Source organism: Hyperolius riggenbachi, chromosome 6 (assembly GCF_040937935.1).
Source record: "Hyperolius riggenbachi isolate aHypRig1 chromosome 6, aHypRig1.pri, whole genome shotgun sequence".
Taxonomy (NCBI): Eukaryota; Metazoa; Chordata; class Amphibia; order Anura; family Hyperoliidae; genus Hyperolius; species Hyperolius riggenbachi.
The window spans coordinates 97,319,743-97,341,693 of NC_090651.1; the positions used below are offsets into that span (position 1 = coordinate 97,319,743).

At 50.0% G+C, this 21,951-nt stretch overlaps 1 protein-coding gene across 2 annotated transcripts in view; it reads right to left on the reverse strand.

Annotated features, from left to right (window-relative positions):
- Positions 1 to 21,951, reverse strand: part of KIAA1614 (KIAA1614 ortholog) — a 114,493-nt gene that overhangs the window by 62,108 nt on the left and 30,434 nt on the right. For both annotated transcript variants that reach the window (XM_068239710.1, XM_068239709.1), the window contains exons 2-4: positions 11,426 to 12,159; positions 11,264 to 11,324; positions 2,840 to 2,971 (exon numbers count right to left, since the gene is read on the reverse strand). In XM_068239710.1, coding sequence (XP_068095811.1) covers positions 2,840 to 2,971; positions 11,264 to 11,324; positions 11,426 to 12,137 — 905 coding nt within the window. In that variant the 5' untranslated portion in view covers positions 12,138 to 12,159. The remainder of the gene's footprint in view (positions 1 to 2,839; positions 2,972 to 11,263; positions 11,325 to 11,425; positions 12,160 to 21,951) is intronic.

A 21,951-nucleotide genomic window follows, 5' to 3' on the forward strand; every position in this document is an offset into this window, starting at 1 on the left:
CTCCTTCCCCCGCCGGAAGCCCAATGTAATCCTATCTTGTTGCTGTCGCTAGTCCGCGTACTCACGCGGACTAGCGACAGTTGCGGCGGCGACTGTCGCCAGGCGATTGAGCGGTTCAATCGCCTGGCGACAGCAGCGACTAGCGACAGTTCGGGGTGCGCGCCCGTGCAACGCCGCATACTCACGGGCGACCTGTCGCCGCAACACGCGCACGCCGCGTGTTGCGGCGACAATTGTAGCCCGTGAGTATGGGCCATTAGAGACTTGTTTACAGCAGTAGTAAATAAATAAGCTTTTCTGCTTACAAAAGCCTAACCAGCAGCTGGAACCCCCAAAATGAAGCATTCTGATATTTCATATCTTCCTAATTAAACAAATAATATTTACAGCAAACTATGCTTAGTACTAAATTCAATAAAAAAAAAAAAAATTAAAAAAAAAAGGCCTGTAAAAAAACTTTTAAGACAAATCAAGTTATATTTTTTACGCTGATACTAGTACAACTCTCAACCCTATTATAAATGTCATCAGTGGGACAGAATACAAGGGAAGCTATCTTATATATGTGTCACCTTCATACCTCTCTTTGATATCCTACAAGTAAATGTCTTGCTGTACAAATGACTGCCTACAGATTCACATTTCACGAGCGTCATCGTAAACCCTGCAGGGCGAGCCATGCAAGACGCTCGCAGGCAGTTATACCTCTGTGTGTGTTAAAGTGATCTCTGTGTTTTAAAGAGCAACTGAAGCAAGAGGGATATGGAGGCTGCCATATTTATTTCCTTTTAAAGGGGACCTAAACTGAGAAGGATATGGATTTTTCCTTTTAAAATAATACCAGTTGCCTGACTCTCCTGCTGATCCTGTGTCTCTAATACTTTTGCCACAGCCCCTCAACAAGCATGCAGATCCGGTGCTCTGACTGAAGTCAGACTGGATTAGCTGCATTCTTGTTTCAGGTGTGGGATTTAGCCACTACTGCAATCAATGAGATCAGCAGGACTGCCAAGCAACTGGTATTGTTTAAAAGGAAACATCCACATCCCTCTCAGTTTAGGTCGCCTGGCAGTCCTGCTAATACCTTTAGCCATAGACCCTGAACAAGCATGCAGCAGATCAGGTGTTTCTGACATTATTGTCAGATCTGAAAGATTAGCTGCATGCTTGTTTCTGGCATTATTCTACTGCATCCTAATAGACCAGCAGGGCTGCCAGACAACCGGCATTGTATAAAAGGAAATAAATATGGCAGCCTCCATATACCTCTCACTTCAGTTGTCCTTTAACTAGATTTTATGCATTGGCTTCATGCTATAAGCTCACACATATGCCAAAAGTTTACTTATCCCGATACAAAGGAGATGGAGCTACAGCAGGCAATCCTTGACTGAGGTGATCTTGGGCAAGACTCTCTAAGGCCCAGTGCACACCAAAACCGCTAGCAGATCCTCAAAACGCTAGAGGTTTTTGGAGCAGATTTCAGAGCGATTCTAGGCATGTTTAGAGACGTTTTCTAAACATGCCTAGCGTTTTTGTGTAGCAGATTACACATATTGTTACAGTAAAAGCTGTTACTGAACAGCTACTGTAACAAAAACGCCTGGAAAACCGCTCTGATCTAGCGTTTTCCAGAGCGGTTTGAGCTTTTCCTATACTTTACATTGAGGCAGAAACGCTTCTGCAAACCGCAAACAAGCTGCAGGAGGCACAATTGCGGTTTGCTAAAAAACGTAAACCGCTGGTGTGCACCATCCCATTGAAATACATTAGCCAAGCGTTTTCACAGGCAGAAGCGGTTTGCGGATCACTGCAAAAAGGGCTCGGTGTGCACCAGGCCTTACACTGCTACTGCCTACAGAGCCAGCCCTAGTGGCTGCAGCTCTGGTGCTTTGAGTCTGCCAGGAGAAAAGCGCAATATAAGTGTTCCTTGTCTTGTCTGCAGGTGGGCACCTTGGCTCGACTGGGCCAAGCCCATTTTCTTCTCACTCTTCCCACCCATTTCAATGACCCTTCTCCCTAGAATGCGTCACTAACCTGTAAGCTAGCAATAAGTCTGTGCAAATCTCAGTCCGAACTACTGCCTGAGAGATTAAGTACCGATCTGTTCATTGTATGTGTGTAACCAGCTTCAGAGCTGGTGTGCAGAGTATAACTAAAACTATTTGGAGTGTCTAGAAGGGCTACTCTGTATTATTCCCTGCTGGTTTAAAGGGACAGTCCCCTAAAAAGCTAAAATAGCAGTAATACTCATTATGAGATGAACTGCTTAGTGGATTATTGTATTTGTATGGATTCCAACAACAATGACCCTCTATCAGAATTCACAGCTCTGTCTCTACCTGACCAAGGAGTCTCCCTCCACCTGCTGCATGTCCCGCCATGTAAGATAAGGGAGGAAGAGACCAATAAGAAAAGTGAGGGACCCTGGTAATGGCTATAGGGTGAATGAGGACCTGCAAATAATGTTCTTGAGGTGTCGCTCATATCTCCAATAGAGTCCAGAGACACAGAAGCGGGCAGTGTGTGCCTGAATCTCACAACATCTGTTAGGCTGTGGAATTGTTAGTAGAGAAGATGGAGTGGGAAGGTAACCACAAATCACAATACATACAAATAACACAAAAACAAGCAAAACAGAGTAAGCGAAACACATATATCCCTGGCAGGGCTCTCGCCTCTGTTTTGATGCATGCCACGGCTTCTGATTTTCTCCAGAATCTTTTAATCCCTTAAATCCAGCCCTCTGTTATTGTTGTCCCGCTCATTCATTCATCCACCCATTCTACTGCCTTCAATTACCCATTATTTTCTGCCTGCCACCCCAGTCCCAGCTTACCGGTGGAGATTGGGCTGTGAGTGTGGATGCGAGAGGACACAGTGGGAGGCTCGCAAGGGACTGGCCCCCTTCGCTTTCATCCGTGCTCTTTGCAGCAGCTGCTTGGCCTGTTCGTGGCGGACACTGAGCTCCCTGGGAGAGGATTAGAAGAGATTTAATAATGACGCCACTTCCCTGAGTGTCATACACAGCGTCACACTGTAGAAACATTAAGGGGGGGGGGGCTGAAGAGATGCTGGATGTTACTGCGCCCCCTTCTGAAAAATACTGCACACAGCAACAAACTATGCCTGAGAGGTAAAATTAGGACATAGCCCATTTTAAGGCATGATTAAACCAGGACAGCTATGACAGGCTGAGACTGATATGTGACATATGGTTTAGGCTTAAAGATTAAAGCAGCAATCACTTCTGACACTGTATTAAAATCCAATGCTGGGGACAGGCAGGCAACACACTTGTCACGCTCTTCCCATAAAACAAGGAAATGACAGGGAGTCCTTGGAGAGCGATCTGATGGAGCAACTGCTCTGTGGATAAGCAGGCAGGATCATGCACAGAAGAAGACACTGATGAGGACTGTCCCAGAAAAGCAATATTTTCCTCCATGAAAAGGCATTTCTACAGGATTTAAGAGAACCAGCCACTAATCAACATTTCTAATAATCTGATTACCGGTAGATGAACTTTTCAAGCATGGAACTGCTTTTTGTCCTGTTATTTAATAAGAATGTACTTCCAACTTTCAGCTCCTTCTAAGATTAAAAATACTGACTATTGTACTGTCGGAGTCCATTGCTTCTAAAGCGGTGATAAATGTTTCCCATCTGCAAACTGACACTTCTCCATTCGCTGTGAAAATGCAAATCCACTTGCAAATGGCAGCCAATGCGGCTACGCATCAGTTCCACTCCCATTCGCGTCACATTTGCATCTCCAGATGCGGACCTGTATTGGAGGAGAAGGCGGACGGATGCGGCCGTGCGAGAATCTACAGCATGCTGCAGATTCTCAGATCGCTCTGCAACGCTCCACACACCAGCAAGCAATGGAAACTGCCATTGCCATACATTGGTTACTATACAGCAGCGGTGCGATGCGTCTATGTAGCCGCATCGCACCGCTTGTAATGGAAACAGGTACTCAGTTCAAGCTATGGAACGAATGCACTGAACTGCGGTAAGCAGAGTAGGGTGTGTAAAGTCTTATCGCACAATGAGTAGAGCAGAATGCAATACATTACATGCAATGCATTGCACTCAACTCATCATGCGTAAGACTTTAAAGCGGTATTGTCACCATAAAAATCAAATTTCAACAGCAACTGGTCTGAGTGTATTAAGTGATAAAGATGCTAATCCTGCATTCAAAACTTGCAAAACCTTTTCTGCTGTTATGGTTTGGCGTTATCACATACTTTAGGAGCACTGGCCCTTTAATAGCCATTGCCATCCAGTTGCATGCTGGGAGCTCTTTTTATCTATAATATATTCCTCCTCTTCCATGTATTTCCCTATCTAGCTGCTTATCTGAAACACCCTCTGATTACTTGTGTTTACAAGCAAGGCTGAGGTGACTCAGCGATTGGAGGATAAGACAGTGCAGTTCCTAGCATACACCTCAGTGGGAATGAATACACAATGAGCAAGAGAAGGGAGGGGGGAAAACAAGAGTCAGGGAGGATATGATGTCCGCATTAGCTTGGCAAGATGGCCACTGCCTAGAATAGGATTGATATTCGGCTTGATGCAGTTTAGTGCATACACCCCTATAGGAGTGGGAGCATATCGGCATAGTACAGCTACACTGTACCACTCCGGAGGTCCATGGCAGAGGACAAGCAGATATGTGCCATTCTGTGGGATGTGGAAACACAATTAACAACCCTGGACAAGTTGGAGACAGTGTTCTCCCCAGGCTAGTTTTGGTGAGCACCCGGCTGTCATCAGCTCACCTCCTCCTATGCTGTGACCAGAGAAGCGCCAGCCCTGCATTCTGTCATCTCGCCCCACATGGCTACTATTTCATGCCACCCGGCTGAAAAAAATTTCTGGGGAGAACTTATGTGTGAATGGGTCCATGCTTTCACATAGCTGTAATGACCACAGTTGTGCCTTTAAGAGGCTTTGCAGCCCTCTACAGCGGGTGTCTGTCAGGTGCAGCTTGGTCTGAGATGCGCTGCATTCCTTTTTTTCCCTCTCTGTGGATATTTCCCATAGAGAATATTATGCTATACTTATTTTCGGCTTCTACCAGCCTCTAGTCTGTGTGTCCCTTGCCACAGTTCTGCTGTGCTGCAGTCTTCCACTGTCCGATCAGTAATGCAGGTCAGCGGCTTCCGCGCATGCACATGACTTGCGCTCACATAATCAGGAGCATACTTGCACATGCACAGTGACTGTGCACCCACGCAAGAGGTCCTGACGCTTATGGAGGGGACAGTGGAAGACTGCAGTGCAGTTGAACTGCAGCGAGGAACACAGTCTTGTAGGGGCTGGAAGAAACCCCAGGTAGGTAAAGCAAAATGTTGTGTCAATTCAGATGCCCTTTAAGTTAGCCATACATCCAGTGGATTTGCATCGAGCGACTAAGCAACCGACTTTATTGAGCAATTAACTACAGTGTGTTTGATCAACAGTCGATCAACTAGTGGCTCACACACACGAGATCCTATGCGAGTCTCCTTCACAATCGATCTGAAGGAAGTTGTGCAGAGGACTGCAGAGTCGGAGATGAGGAGTCGGAGCAATTTTGAGTACCTGGAGTCGGAGGTTTCATAAACTGAGGAGTCGGAATGAGATTATTTTTGTACCGACCCCACAGCCCTGGTTGTGTCTCCATGTTTTGAAGCCAAAAATCGATTCTGTGTTGATCGAAATCATGATAACATTAGCAGATTCCTGTACGATCGACCGATATCTTCCATCCTGCTCGATCGATGAAGTTGGTCGATTCAACCTGATATTTGCCAGTTTCATAGATTGTTCAGAATGAAAGATACGGTAATCGATTCTCACCGGATTCATTAAAATGCTTAGATTGAATGGTCAATTGTACCGCAGAATGGCTAGACGTATGGCCACCTTTACAGTTCTGACAGGCAGCTTTGTGAACACTCTGTGTCTTAGGGCCCGTTTCCACTATGGCAAATTTGCGTGCATTAGCCATACGTGAATTCACATACTCTATATACTTCAATGGGCTTGTTTCCATTACAGGCAAAATTTGCTTCTCCCCACAGTTGAAAAAAAAAACCCAGCCGCCTCTGTGACGCCGTTTACGCATTTTCCCGTACGCATTTGCGATGGTAAAATAGGAAAAAAAAATGTGCTTACGCATGTGAATTAACATAGAGAAACCGCATGCAAACGCAAGTAAATTCACATACGCATGCGAATTTGCAAGCGTTTTTTTCTCTGCGGATTCGCATAGGTATAGTGAAAACAGGCCCTTATTCCTCTGACTTTCTGCAGCAGTGTGGAGAGAAACTACACTAACTGTCAGGATTACCCTACCAATAGGTAATTAATGTTGAGTTGGGGAATTAGGAAGGTCTGTGCAGGCTACAGTGGTAACGGGGTCATGGCGCAGGAAAGGTGAGCGGGGATGTGGCGCGGGGGAGGTGAGTGGGGGTGGCACGGGGGGAGGTGAGCGGGGGCATGGCATGGGGAGGTGAGCGGGGGCGTGGTGTGGAGAAGGGGAGCAGGGATGTGGCACGCGGGACGTGAGTGGGGACATCATATGGGGGATATGAGTGGGGATGTGGCGTGGGGAAGGAGAGCGGGGGCATGGCACAGGGGAGGTGAGCGGGAGCGTGGCATGGGGAGGTGAGCAGGGGGAATGGCATGGGGGAGGTAAGCGGGGGCATGGCATGGGGAGGTGAGTGGGGATGTGGCGTGGGGAAGGTGAGCGGGGGCGTGGCATGGGGAGGTGAGCGGGAGCGTGGTATGGGGAGGTGAGCAGGGGGAATGGCATGGGGGAGGTGAGCGGGGGCATGGCATGGGGAGGTGAGTGGGGTGCGGGGGAGGTGAGCGGGGATGTGGCGTGGGGAAGGTGAGCGGGGGCGTGGCACGGGGAGGTGAGCGGGAGCGTAGCATGGGGAGGTGAGCAGGGGGAATGGCATGGGGGAGGTGAGCGGTGGCATGGCATGGGGAGGTGAGTGGGGTGCGGGGGAGGTGAGCGGGGACGTGGCACGGGGGAGGTTGAGTGGGTACGTGGCGTGGGGGAGGGAAGCGGGGATGTGGCGCGGAGGCGGGGAGCGGGGATGTGGCGCGGAGAAGGTGAGCGAGGGAGTGGCTCGGGGAAGGTGAGCGGGGATTTGGCACAGGGAAGGTTGAGCGGGTACGTGGCGTGGGGGAGGTGAGCGGGGATGTGGCGTGGAGAAAATGAGTGGGGGAGTGGCGCGGGGGAGGTGAGCGGGAATGTGGCGTGGGGAGGTCAGCGGGGACATGGCACGGGGAGGTTGAGCAGGTACATGCCATGGGGGAGGTGAGCGGGGATGTGCGCGGAGAAGATGCGCGGGGGAGTAGCGTGGGGGAGGTGAGCGGGGATGTGTCGCGGAGAAGGTGCGCGCGGGAGTAGTGTGGGGGAGGTGAGCGGGGACATGGCACGGGGAGGTTGAGCAGGTACGTGCCGTGGGGGAGGTGAGCGGGTACATGGCATGGGGGAGGTGAGCGGGGTTGTGGCACAGAGAAGGTGACCGGGGGAGTGGTGCGGGGAGGTGAGCGGGGATGTGTCGCGGAGAAGGTGAGCGGGGGAGTAGCGCGGGGGAGGTGAGCGGGTACATGGCATGGGGGAGGTGAGCGGGGACGTGGCGCGGGGAGGTGAGCGGGGATGTGGCGCGGGGAGGTGTCGCGCAGAAGGTGAGCGGGGAGGTGAGCGGGGACATGGCACGGGGAGGTTGAGCAGGTACATGCCGTGGGGGAGGTGAGCGGGGATGTGTCGCGGAGAAGGTGCGCGGGGGAGTAGCGTGGGGGAGGTGAGCGGGGATGTGTCGTGGAGAAGGTGCGCGCGGGAGTAGCGTGGGGGAGGTGAGCGGGGACATGGCACGGGGTGGTTGAGCAGGTACGTGCCGTGGGGGAGGTGAGCGGGGATGTGTCGCGGAGAAGATGCGCGGGGGAGGTTAGCAGGTACATGGCATGGGGAGGTGAGCGGGGTTGTGGCATGGAGAAGGTGAGCAGGGGAGTGGTGCAGGGATGTGTCGCGGAGAAGGTGAGCGGGGATGTGGCGTGGGGGAGGTGAGCGGGGATGTGTCGCGGAGAAGGTGAGCGGGTATGTGGCGTGGGGAAGGAGAGCGGGGGCATGGCACAGGGGAGGTGAGCGGGAGCGTGGCATGGGGAGGTGAGCAGGGGGAATGGCATGGGGGAGGTAAGCGGGGGCATGGCATGGGGAGGTGAGTGGGGATGTGGCGTGGGGAAGGTGAGCGGGGGCGTGGCATGGGGAGGTGAGCGGGAGCGTGGTATGGGGAGGTGAGCAGGGGGAATGGCATGGGGGAGGTGAGCGGGGGCATGGCATGGGGAGGTGAGTGGGGTGCGGGGGAGGTGAGCGGGGATGTGGCGTGGGGAAGGTGAGCGGGGGCGTGGCACGGGGAGGTGAGCGGGAGCGTAGCATGGGGAGGTGAGCAGGGGGAATGGCATGGGGGAGGTGAGCGGTGGCATGGCATGGGGAGGTGAGTGGGGTGCGGGGGAGGTGAGCGGGGACGTGGCACGGGGGAGGTTGAGTGGGTACGTGGCGTGGGGGAGGGAAGCGGGGATGTGGCGCGGAGGCGGGGAGCGGGGATGTGGCGCGGAGAAGGTGAGCGAGGGAGTGGCTCGGGGAAGGTGAGCGGGGATTTGGCACAGGGAAGGTTGAGCGGGTACGTGGCGTGGGGGAGGTGAGCGGGGATGTGGCGTGGAGAAAATGAGTGGGGGAGTGGCGCGGGGGAGGTGAGCGGGAATGTGGCGTGGGGAGGTCAGCGGGGACATGGCACGGGGAGGTTGAGCAGGTACATGCCATGGGGGAGGTGAGCGGGGATGTGCGCGGAGAAGATGCGCGGGGGAGTAGCGTGGGGGAGGTGAGCGGGGATGTGTCGCGGAGAAGGTGCGCGCGGGAGTAGTGTGGGGGAGGTGAGCGGGGACATGGCACGGGGAGGTTGAGCAGGTACGTGCCGTGGGGGAGGTGAGCGGGTACATGGCATGGGGGAGGTGAGCGGGGTTGTGGCACGGAGAAGGTGACCGGGGGAGTGGTGCGGGGAGGTGAGCGGGGATGTGTCGCGGAGAAGGTGAGCGGGGGAGTAGCGCGGGGGAGGTGAGCGGGTAACATGGCATGGGGGAGGTGAGCGGGGACGTGGCGCGGGGAGGTGAGCGGGGATGTGGCGCGGGGAGGTTGAGCAGGTACATGCCGTGGGGGAGGTGAGCGGGGATGTGTCGCGGAGAAGGTGCGCGGGGGAGTAGCGTGGGGGAGGTGAGCGGGGATGTGTCGTGGAGAAGGTGCGCGCGGGAGTAGCGTGGGGGAGGTGAGCGGGGACATGGCACGGGGTGGTTGAGCAGGTACGTGCCGTGGGGGAGGTGAGCGGGGATGTGTCGCGGAGAAGGTGCGCGGGGGAGGTTAGCAGGTACATGGCATGGGGAGGTGAGCGGGGTTGTGGCATGGAGAAGGTGAGCGGGGGAGTGGTGCAGGGATGTGTCGCAGAGAAGGTGAGCGGGGATGTGGCGTGGGGGAGGTGAGCGGGGATGTGTCGCGGAGAAGGTGAGCGGGTATGTGGCGTGGGGGAGGTGAGCGAGGATGTGGCGTGGGGGAAGTGAGCGGGGACATGGCACGGGGGAGGTTGAGCAGGTACGTGCCGTGGGGGAGGTGAGCGGATCGTGGTGCCAGGAAAGTAGTGCACCTACTCCATCCCAGTGATGACACTCCCAGATGAGTACCAAGATGGGTACTATACACTCCTAAAATGTGTACCAATGGTGATATACTATATTAGTGCACAGTCACAAATCCTAAAAGGTTCCTTTAGTATAGAAAACAGTCTGTGCAGCTATTGAGATCTTCTCCATTAGGGAGGTCCACTCACCGAGTGAGAACTTCATTGGTCCTGGGCGTATTCATGATTAGGAGTGTCTCTGGACCTCTGTTTTTTGTAAAGGGAACCTGAAGTAACAGATACAGTATATGGAGGCTAAATATATTTACAGTATTTCCTTTTAAACAGTACCAGTGGCCAGGCAGCCCTGCTGATTCTCTGCCTCTAATGCTTTAAAGTCATAGACCCTGAACAAGCATGCAGATCAGGTGCTCTGACTGAAGTCTGACTGGATTAGCTGCATGCTTGTTTCAGGTGTGTGATTCAGACACTACTGTAGCTAAAGAGATCATCATGACCGCCTCCAGATCCCTCTCACTTCTGGTTCCCTTTAAAATGGTTTTGCACCTGATTTTTTGCGTTGTGGTAGGATGAGATTCCCCTTCCGCATTCCACTGCAACGCTAAAAATGACAAACATATGAGTCTTTGTCAGAGTGCGCTGACAGGGTCATATGCATAGCATCGCTCTCTGCTCAGTGACTTACTCCCTGCTGGGCAGGAACTACATCACTGGGATTCCTGTCAGTCTGTGCATGCATGCTGTGTCGCACCGTGCTCTGTCATTTACGCTATGTCACCTATAGACTTTCACCAAAGCACTGTGCTTTAAATAGAGTCTGAAGTCAATTTAAATACTTCTTTTTACCTGGTATATGTGTTAAGGAATATGAGCAGTGCTGAAACGCCGCATTCCCGCAGTAGAACAAGGGCTTTATACCCCCCAAATCCCCAGGGCAAAAATTGGGGAGCGCTTCCTGGTAGAGGCAGAGCTTTGCACTGTAGCTCTACCTCTACTGGAGTCAATCTCCGCCTCTCTCCGCCCCTCTCTTTCTTCTTTCACTGAGAGGGGTGGGGAGAGGCGGAGATCCATGGAGATTGACTCCAGTAGAGGCAGAGCTACAGCGCAAAGCTCTGCCTCCCCTGGCAGCAAAATCCACGACCTGGAAAGTCGTGGAACTTTGCCCCGAGATTTGGGGGGTATAAAGTCCTCGTTCTGCTGCGGGAATGCGGCGTTTCAGCACTGGTCATATTGCTTATGGCAAATAGCAGGTAAAAACAAGTATTTCAATTGGCGTCAGACTCCCGTTAAGCGCGGTGATTGCAGTAACACGCTGTTGCCCTTGCATCAGATTGGATACTTCTTGTGCACCGCAACCAACTGCAATAAGTGTGGAAGTCTCCTTAGACTGTCATTGCTTTTGCAGCAAAATAGGGTAATGCAACGCAGGTTTAAAAGGGGCTTTAAAGAGACTGGTATATTAGTGTGCAAACAGCCTCACAGCCTCTCAGTGGAGCGCAGCATACATTAAACTATTTTTAATATAATTAACCATTTGGCCTTAGACATATGATGCGTTTCCTTACCCACAGTCTTCTGTCACAGACAGTGACATGCCCAGTTCTCCATCCCCATCACCCATGAACCCTGCAATGCACAGACAGAATTACATGGGAAATGTGCTTATTACTTCATAAAACATACTGAGAGAAGCACACTTCACAAAGCATTTCCACTTCCATACTCACAACTTCCATCTCTGCCTGTCTGTCCTTGGCTGACAACACAACCATGAGAGACCTCTCCACTCGGACTGCTGGTTTTGCCCAATTTATTCCTCAGTTCCTTTCTGTTCCTCTCCACTCTCTCAGCCAGGGTGAGTGAGATAATTTCCTGATCACTATTCTCCTGAAGACCACCTACAAGACTGTCTGATGAAGAGTGCAGCCGATCCTGCGGCCAAACTGAAGAGCTGTGTTGTGTACTGGGACTGTGGCTGGACGGGTCGGCCATTTTGCAGTCACTGTAATGAGGGATGGAGGGCCCATTGGAGCTGTAGGTCCCCCAGGACTCCTCATCTCTCCAGGCCTCTTGATGAGCACCAGAAAGCCTCCCATGTTTACTACAATCAAGTAACTCTTCTGTCAAGTAAGTGCGAAGCTCAGGAGTCACCACTGTATCTTCAACACCATCTCCTTCTCCACCAGAACATTCTGATATTCTGGACTCTCTCTTCCTCTCCTTCATGTATTTTTCCTTCAAGGCATTCACCTTGCTTTGTAGCACTGTGGTCCTCATCCCATCCTCCTGTTCCCATTTCACAGACTTATCCACCTGCTCTGTGCTTCTGCCTCTCTCACCCGCTGGTCTTGCACTCCGCGGAGACTTGGTAGACCGCACCAAACCTTGCATGTCACCTCTGGGTGGGACATATTCTCTGGTGTTAACCTCCGCTGCCATTTTTGCAACACTTAAATTTCACCTGAAAAGAATGACAGAATTGCCATGAGTAAAAACAGGGAGGAGAAGCAAAGAAATACTAGCATTGTTTATTACAATCTTAATGACTCATTGGTATTGGCTACCCTCCCATGTTTCTTTCTTCTGTGTTTTATTGATTAGGCTCATTGTATGGTAAATGTTAGCTGAAAGTGGTGAAGAAACTAGGAAAGTATATGGTAAACCTTTAAATAACCATGGAGATCAGAGACCAAGATTAGATACAACAGAAACTGAGAAGTTACCCACAGCAACCAGAGTGTTTGGACAGTGCTTTTTAGTCCTCTCCCCACTCTTTTTCACCCGCCCTTGTAAATTAGCCCCTAGTTGACAAATAGATGCAATCTTAAGGCTCGTATCAGTCCACCGACAGACTGTACACACGCTGTACTGTCTGCTGAAAACCCGCCCAGCGGGAGGTGACGACAGACCTGTCGTTGCCTTTCATCAGACATGTGTACTAGCCTTATGCAGGTGGAGAATACACTATGCGTACACCCGCACTACATCCAACAACGACAGGTCTTTCAGACCCTCCTGCTGGGCGGACGTTCAGCCGACAGTAGTGCGTGTGTACGTGCTGTCGGCGGACTGATAAGGCTGTTTCTGAACAATCCGCTGAGCAAATACTGGGGTTTGGTGCTGTGTGATCTTAGCACAGTTTTTAGTAGCATCAGGTTCTGCTCAGGCATAGTTTAGCCAATAGTATTATTAGAGTGAAGTTCAGTGATAAATGTTACAATTACGCTACATACAGACACCTGATTACTGTTGTCCAGAGTGTCCTGTCATCCTGCTTACAGTACATATTATTTGATGTCATGGCTCTGAGCCTCTTAGAGGTTTCTCAAGGTTTCTTTTACCCTTCAAAGCACTACCAGAATGACAGTAGCACAATCCAACTGCCAAAGTAAGGTGCAGGTGTATAGGCAAGCCATGCCAGGGAGTGCATTTGAGAATAAAGGAAGCCTTGAAAATGCCCCAAGAAGTTATGTGTCAGTTACAGGTTCAGAGACAGAGGCGTAACAGATCCTGCAAGGGATGCAGCTGCAGGGGGGACCAGAAGCAGCAGGGGGCCCTGTGACGGGAGAAGTATATTTTGCCTGTCTTGAGAGACAGTCAACTAAGGGCACGGAGAGAAAAAGCTTTCTGCTCTCTGCACAATTTCTATGATGGCTGCATCTGCTCAGCCACTGGTAACAAATCATACAAAGTTTTGTAGACAAAGATTTGTACGCAGTCCCTGATTCAGTGTTCTGCAGGGTCTTGAGTACAGCGTCCTGCCCCCAACCTCTCTACCCTTCCCAAGTGCAGTGTACTGTAGTGAGGCTGGAGGAGCCTGCAGAGCCAGTTCTGCTTTTTAACCATGTCACTGCCTGTGTGAAATTACATTGGTACCTATGCGCGGCAAAAAACGCATGGGGAAATCGCATGCGATTTCCCTATTAAATACATTGCATGCGATTCGCATGCATTCCACTCGCAGGCGAATTCTGCGGCTTTTTTGTGCGTTTTTTACCGCTGAAAAAAACGCACCTCAACAACGTTACAGTGGAAACAGGCTCATCCACTTGCATTACATGTGCGAATCCGCATGCGTTGGACGCATGCGGATTCGCGATAGTGGAAACGAGCCCTCACAGACATGGACAGAGTGAGTGTAACAAGCTGAGGCTGGGAGTCCACTTGTCTGTTTTTTTTGTATGCATTTTCTGCACTCCATGTGTGTCTGTATGTGTGAAAATATGCACGTTGTATCACAGAAGTTAATGTAATTGATAGAGAAAATGCAAGCAGTGCTTCACTGCTGTCTGTTTTTATCTGCATGGGGAAAACACATTTGAGTGTGCACTAGCCAACTGAATAACATTGGTTCTCAGTTCACCTGTGCAGAAGCATGGGGGGGGGGGGGGTTAGGGGGGAAGGGGCCCCATCCAAAAGATCCAGGGGGGGGGGGGGGAGATCCAAATCCAAAGTTTTGCAGGGGGGCCCAGTGATTTCTAGTTACACCCCTGTTCAGAGACATCAGAATTTAGCCTCATACACACGTACCAGGCATGGGGCCCACCTATAGATTCCCACCCACTATTCCAAAATAATCAGTTCCGTTCTGAAAGAGGTCAAATCAATTTCAACAGATTCCTACAGAAGAGACCCAACGCAGCAGTGGAGTCGGTAAATATTACACTGTGCAACTCTGCAACATGGGAAGTGGGTGCCGGTAAAGAAAAGGTGTGAGTGTTTTATCAGCCACACAGGAAAAGGAGATGTTTGGATCTGAGTGGGCCCCAGTGGGTTGTTGCTGCTCCCCTGCTCATTCTTGCAGAGTTGTAACCACCAACATTGTCACCACTGTGGCCCTTTGGATGGGAAGACAGTGTACTGTCATTTTTTGCTGGATAGTGCACTAGTTAAGGGCTCTGCCTCTGACACAGGAGACCTGGGTTCAAAGCTTGGCTCTTCCTATTCAGTAAGCCAGCACATATCCAGCAGGAGACATTGGGCAAGACTCCCTAACACTGCTACTGCCTATAGAGCGCGCACTAGTGGCTGCAACTCTGGGGCTTTGAGTCCACAAGAAGAAAAGCACAATATAAATGTTCTGTGTTTTGTCTTTTACTGCTTACAATCACACACATTTGAAGGTCTTGCAAGCCACTGTAAAATGGTGATGGGGCCACATTCAGCCCACGATCCTTGAACTTTAGACCTGTGATTTAGGAGGACCAAAGTCTACTGTGTGTGCCAAGTTTTAGAAGTAAGTGAGGCTCCATTGTGGTTTCTCACACAGGAGATTCCAGCCATACCAGGCAGTTCCTAGTTCTGGGCTGAATTAGCATTTAAGATTCCTCCACATTATGCAAACATTGTGTGATTCTTTTCTGTAATGTCAGCACATTTTTGATTATCACAATATACAGGTTACATAGAATATGCGGCATGTGGATTGCTGGAGCAGCACTTCAGGAAGTCACAATCCCGCCTCATGAACTGCTGAGCTCTGAAGAGATACAAGATGTACTTTCTGCTGAAATAACTCAGAGAAGGTCTGTTTATTGTAACTTTCATAGTTACATTAGAAGTCATAAAGTCTCCCGTGCTGCCAGATCCAGAAAACCGTTTATTTGCTGTTTCAAAGAAGAAACCTCCAGTCATTGTACAGCATGTGAATGGCGGAGCTGTGAATGGAGCATCAAAGCAATCAAAGCATTCCGCATCTTGCAGCCTTTGGTAAACTGAAAAGAATGTTTGTTCAGTGGGAGCATTTGTCATTGGAGTGTATGGATTGCAGGAAAGGGTCTGAAAATCAATGGAATGAATGTTGAAATGGTGCAAAAAGCGGATGTGGTGTACTTGGGAGGGTCAGCTGTCAGCTTCGCACTAGAAGGACAAATGAAATTCACTGACCTACTGCAGATAAGGGGTTATCACTTGTCCCAGTGTTTGCACTGCACTGTATACAGCAGGGGTGCCCACACTTTTTCGGCTTGTGAGCTACTTTAAAAATTAGCAAGTCAGAATGATCTACCTATGTGCAATTTTAGGAGCACAATTGTATATACAGAATGGAATATATAGTGCGGTCAGGATCTACCATGAAGTCACCACAATCTACTCAATGGGCCTTCCTGGTATACAGTATATTTTAGGATCTAGCTCCCATATGGCCATGGGCAAGGAGCACAGCCACTGCTCATAATACCATGGATTTGAAAGTAAAAAACGTTGCTGTAATCAAGCAAAGAGCCATTGGGAGATTTAAAGTGGAAGTAAAGTCTTGTCACACAAATCACTGGACATAGTGGGAGGGGGAGGTCATGGTCAAACCCACCAATATCACTCTCTTCTGGACTGCATATTAAGTAATTTCCCCCCATTCCCCCGCCCCATATTGCAGTACAACACAGAACAATGTAGAATGATGAAATAAAAATGTATATAAGCTGTGTACTCAAGGCTCATACACACGCTCAACAAAAGTCTTTTAGCCTCTTAAGGACCACAGGCCTTAACACCACAGTGACCAGGCTATTTTTCTCAAATTAGGGCTCGCTGCAGAGCCACACAACAGTGCACACAAATGACACATCCTCCTTTTCTGCCCACCAACAGAGCTTTCTGTTGGTGGGCTCTGATCGCTGCTGCAGGCAGTGGTTCTTTTTTTAGTTAAATTTTTTTGTTTTACTAATATAAATAACGATTTTTTTTTATATCCCCAATCCCTCCTCCCTCCCGCCAGCCAATCACAGCGATCACCTCTCATAGACATCAGCCTATGAGAACCGCTCGCTCTCTGAGCTTCCCAAGGGGAGAGCCGAATGACACCGATGTCCCCAGTACAGCGCTGTAGTAGATCGCAGTGTTGTACAATGTAAATAGATGACACATATTTGCGAAAAAATTTGCATAAAATTGTATCAACTGGGAAGAATTCTCATATCTGTGATCATCCCTACTGAGCCCAACTGTTGGATTGACTTGAGCTGCCTCTTATCAGTGATAACGCCTTGTCGTTTGCACGTCTTTTACTTGACAAAAGGTGTCCAACTTCTCCAAGTTGTTTGATAACCGTGTATTTAAAAGACTTTTGTTGAGCGTGTGTATGAGCCTTCACACAATAAAGATCCCTGGAGAGGTGCTATTGATCACTGTTATTATCCATTGCTAGCCATTCATGGCTGTAGCTGGCTGGACCAAATCCGTGAAGTGAGGCTGGAGTAAATCAGCGGACATCCAGGAGGAGATGGCAGATAGGCAGGAGGAGATCTTGTCCATGGTAGTGGTGGATATGTCAGGGGTAGATTTGGGTGTCATCTGCATACAGATTATAGTTAAAGCCCATGGAGGAGATAACCTTGCCAATGGAGGATGTGTATAGGGAGAACACTAGGGGGCCAAGGACCGAGCCTTGGGGGACTCCCACTGAGAGGTGGTTGGGGGTGGACGAGGTCTCATTGAAGGAGGTTGTGAAAGAGCGGTTGGAGAGGTAGGATGAAAGCCAGGTCAGGGCGAGATCGTGAATGCCGAGGGACTGGAGGAGTAGGGGATGATCTACTGTGTCAAAAGCTGCTGAAAGGTCAAGGAGGAGGAGAATGGAGTATTTACCTTCAGCTTTAGCTAAGGCAAGGTCATTGACCACTTTGGTGAGAACCGTTTCGGTTGAGTGGGCAGGCCGAAAGCCAGATTGCAGTGCGTCTAGTAGTGAGTTGGCATTGAGGTACTGGGTCAGGCGTTTGTGAACCAGATGCTCAAGGAGTTTTGATGCAAAGGGGAGGAGGGAGATAGGGCAGTAGTTGGAGGGCATTGAGGGGTCAAGGGAGGGTTTCTTGAGCAGGGGTAGTACAGTTGCCTGCTTGAAGTCTGAGGGGAAGGTGCCTGTGGATAAGGAGAGGTTAAACAGGGTAGTGAGGACTGGGACCAAATCTGTGAAGTGAGGCTGGAGTAAATCAGAAGGGATGGGGTCAAGGGGGGAAGTAGTGGTATGGGAAGTCTGCAGTAGGTGGTTGACTTCCTCAGTGGTAGTAGGAGTGAAGGAGGTGAGGGGAGGATAGGGTGGAGGAGGAGTTGGTTGTGAGCGGGTGGGAGGTGAAGATTGGATATTTCCTGACGGATGGAGACTATTTTCTTGGTGAAGTGGGTGGCTAAATCTGTGACAGAGAGGGAGGAAAAGGAAGGTGGGGGGGTGGGTTTAAGCAGGGAGTTGAAGGTGCCAAAAAGACGCCGGGGATTGGAAGCTTGTGCTCCGATGAGCTTGGTAAAGTATTCCTGCTTCGCATGAGCAAGGGCGGTGTGGAACTGCAGCAGGTTAGTCTTGTACTGTAGGAAATCCTGGTTTAGTCGAGTTTTCCTTCATTTTCGTTCAGTGGCACGTGTTTCCCTCTGGAGGTTGAGAGTATGGGTAGTGCGCCAGGGCTGGGGGTTAGGGGGTCGGTTGCGGCGGAATATTGGCGGAGCAGCTTTCCCTAGGGCTGATGAGAGAGTTTGGTGATACGGAGCTGCAGCAAGATTAGGACAGGTTAGGGTGGAGAGAGTGGAGGAGAGGGCATAGAGAGATTCAGCAAGGACGCCAGGGTTGAGCTTGCATAGGTCTCACTGCCATCGACTAGGTGGGTGGGCGGATAGTTTGGAGGTGCCTTCCGTGAGGAGGTTGAAGGTGAGAAGGTAATGAGGGTGGAAATGGTGTGATGTCGAGGTCTGCAATGGTGGTGGATTTAGTGAATATAAGGTCGAGAGTGTGACCTGCAGTGTGAGTGGGGGCGTTGGTATGTTGTACTAGACCATGTGAGTTGGCTATGGTGAGTAGCTGGGTCACAACAGAGTTCTTGGGTTCATCGATGGGAATATTGAAAACCCCAAGGATGATGGTGGGGAGGTCAGAGAAAAGGATGTGTGGGAGCAAGGAGGCAAAGTTGTCGAGAAATTGTCGTGTGGCGCCCGGAGTGAATAAGGTTGGGGCGAGGATGGATGTTGAAGTTATTTGTGGACAGACAGCTGTGAAGCAGGTCAGCAGGGGATGCTTGTCTGGCAGCAGGCTGTGGCCCAGGGTTAGGTGATACATATCACCAGCAATTAAACGTAAAGATGTGATGTTAACCTGCAGGCTAGCAGCATGTTCTGTTGCTAAGGGGGGGGAGGGATAATGTGGTGTATGATGGAGCATAGGGAGAACAATCCACCAGTCAGATTGCTTGCCACTGTACACATGCTAGTCTCTCAGCTATCTAACATCTGTACAATGCTTTATGAAGGCTAAAAAAATGAAAAGCCCCATAATGTCCCTGATAAAGCAATTTACACAGTGCATAGACATTCACATCTAAATGTTCTTATGTTGTGGAAGGAAATCCATATCACCAGCCACAGGCCTTTATAACTACAGATAGGGGCATAAAACACCGGTATTTACTGTTAATTATGCTGACAAAGTAGTGAACGTTGCACAATTATTGTGACCTGGAGTATAGGTAGCGTAATGCCTGCTACACAAGTAGCATAGTGCACATTACCATAGCAATAATCGTGCTATCTAGGTAACGCAAGTCATTACGTAATTACTGTATTTTTTGGACTATAAGATGCTCCTGACCGTAAGACACACCTAGGTTTAGAGGACAAAAACCAGGGGGAAAAAATATATACTAAACTTGGTGCCATGGTGAAGGGGCAACTTGTGGATTGTGCCCCCACTGTATCTCATGCCCCCTTGTACATCTTGTGTCTCCCTGTGCCCTCCTGTTTCCTCCTTGTGTCATCCTGTATCCCCATGTGTCCACCACTGTCCTTTTGTCCTCCTTGTATCCTCCTCTATTCCCCTTTGTGTCCTCCTGTGTCCTCCGTTTGTCCCCGTGTCCTCCCCTGCATGACCACAGTACAGGGAGTCCCCGACATTGCGGCGGGTTGGAGGTTCGCATTGGAAGGCGTTCACAAGTCAGGAATTCCCTGCATTTGAACTATAAGACGTAATGACTTTTTCCCCCCACTTTTGGGGGAGAAAAATTTAGTCTTATAGTCCAAAATATAACTAACAGTAAAATTGTCATGAGCTACGCATGGCAACGTTATTGGACTTTTCTGCATATATCCCATAATGTGGGAGTGAAATCCAGGGCCCTGGTGTTACAAGACATGAGTGCTAGAGTTTTTAAGTTGCATAAACTGCTAAAAGTGTGAAGTGAAAAAAGAAAACAATAGTAAGCAGTAAGTTGCTTGTATTCACAAATATCGTATAAGAGGCAACTTGCACTTTAAATCCAGCAGCTCTCAATATATTCCCAAAGAAGGAAGCAAATTTCTGCAACAGGCTGACTGCAGGAAAAGAGAATGAATGAAGCAGGCAATAATCCTGTGCAGTGGTATTACTCTGGTATCAGCATGGCAGTACACAGAGGAGAGCTGCACACACATGACCAGGCCCTGACCTGCCCTGGATAGTGGCAATAATGCACACATGACACATTCATGCACATAAGATCAGAGCCAGCAGCTCTAACCATTCCAAGCAAAAGCACAGACACATTACACGCAAAGTACTCGTCAATCTGCTTACGTAGATCTGTGGAAAGGCCGTAAACACTAGGTAGGCGCTCCTTAGCAGCATTATATGGGGGGAGAGGAGAGAGAAACTGGATTCATTAACCAAGTTATTTCTTTTTCTGAAGGAAGATAAATCAATTCCTAGAAGATTTTTCAGGATTGAGAAAGATTATAATTAAAGCAGAACTACAGTGAAATAAACAATGCAGCCTGCATGTAGTATGTTTCTTTCTAAAACTGCAATCATTTTACAGAGCCATACTTGCAGACAGCAGCTGTTTTGGGCTCTGTAGAGCTCTATACCGGTAGGTAGGACTTGGGATATACAGTAGTACCCAGTATAAATCATGCTGGACCAGATTCACTAGAATTTTGTAAGGGGCTAAAACGAAAGCCCCCTTAGGCCCCGTTCACATTACAAACGCGGACGGGCACGCACGCGAAACGGAACGCGTACGAACGCACGCCATCCGCGTTTGTATGCGTTGCGTGGCTGATCCCATCACTGAAAAGTGAATGGGACAGCCACGCGTTTTTGCAAAAAATGCGTGCAGCATGCGTTCCCGGACCGCAAAGGTCCGGAACGCATGCAGTGTGAACATCAGACATTGCACTCTATGCAATGTCTGATGTCGTGCGTGTCGGCCACCTGCACGCGTTTCCAAAACGCGGCTGGAAACGCGTGCAGTGTGAATGGGGCCTTACTAAAACCAAAGCTATGCTAGCGCCCCACACCAACCTTGACTGCTAGGTTTGTGTTATGGGTTTTAAAGCGAGAGAGATATAGAGCCTGCCGTATTTATTTCCTTTTAACCTCCCTGGCGGTAAGCCCGAGCTGAGCGGTGCTCGGGCTATGCCGTGCAGGGGGAGATCTCAGCCCCTGGTGGGGCGATTTTCACCATTCAAAGTGCTGTGCGCGCAGCCAGCACTTTGCTAGCCGCGCGCACAGCTTGATTGCCGCCGCTCTGCGGCGATCGTCCGCACGCAGCGGCGGAAGAGGCCCCCCCCCCCCGCCAAAGCCCTGCGCTGCCCGGACCAATGAGTTCCCGGCAGCGCTATGGGCTGGATCTGGTGTGGCTGACGTCCATGACGTCATTCCGATCGTCGCCATGGCGACAGGAGAAGCCAAACAGGGGAGCGCGTTATATACGCGTTCCCCTGTTTGTTATTGATGCCGGCGACGATCGCACTAGAGGGACACATGCACCCTCTAGTGGTGTTTCATGTAGCTACCACTCTGGTAGCTTTACATGAAACCAAAAAAAAAAAATTTAAAAAAAAAAAGGATTTTTGCCCATTTGCAAAAAAAAATTAACCGCCAGGGAGGTTAAACAGTGCATATTGCCTTGTTTCCCTGCTGATCCTCTGTCTTTAATTATTTTAGCCATAGACCCTGAACAAATGCAGATCAGGTGCTGTGACTGCAGCTGACTGGATTAGCTGCATGTGTGTTTCAGGTGTGTGATTCAGATACTATTGCAGCCAAAGAGATCAGCAGGATAGCCAGGCAACTGGTATTGCTTGCTTTAGGTTCCCTTTAAGAGTGGCCTCTAGTTAAAGGGACCCTGAACAGAAGAATTAAATGGAATCTGAACTTACCTGAGGCTTCCTCCAGCCCAATGCCCCTACCCCTCCCCCACTGGCCTGCGTGGTCCCTCGTCGTCCTCTGTTCCCCTGTTAACTCTGTAACTTAGGCTGAAGCCACGCATGCGCAGCCCATCCGTGCCGGTTGCCGTAAGGG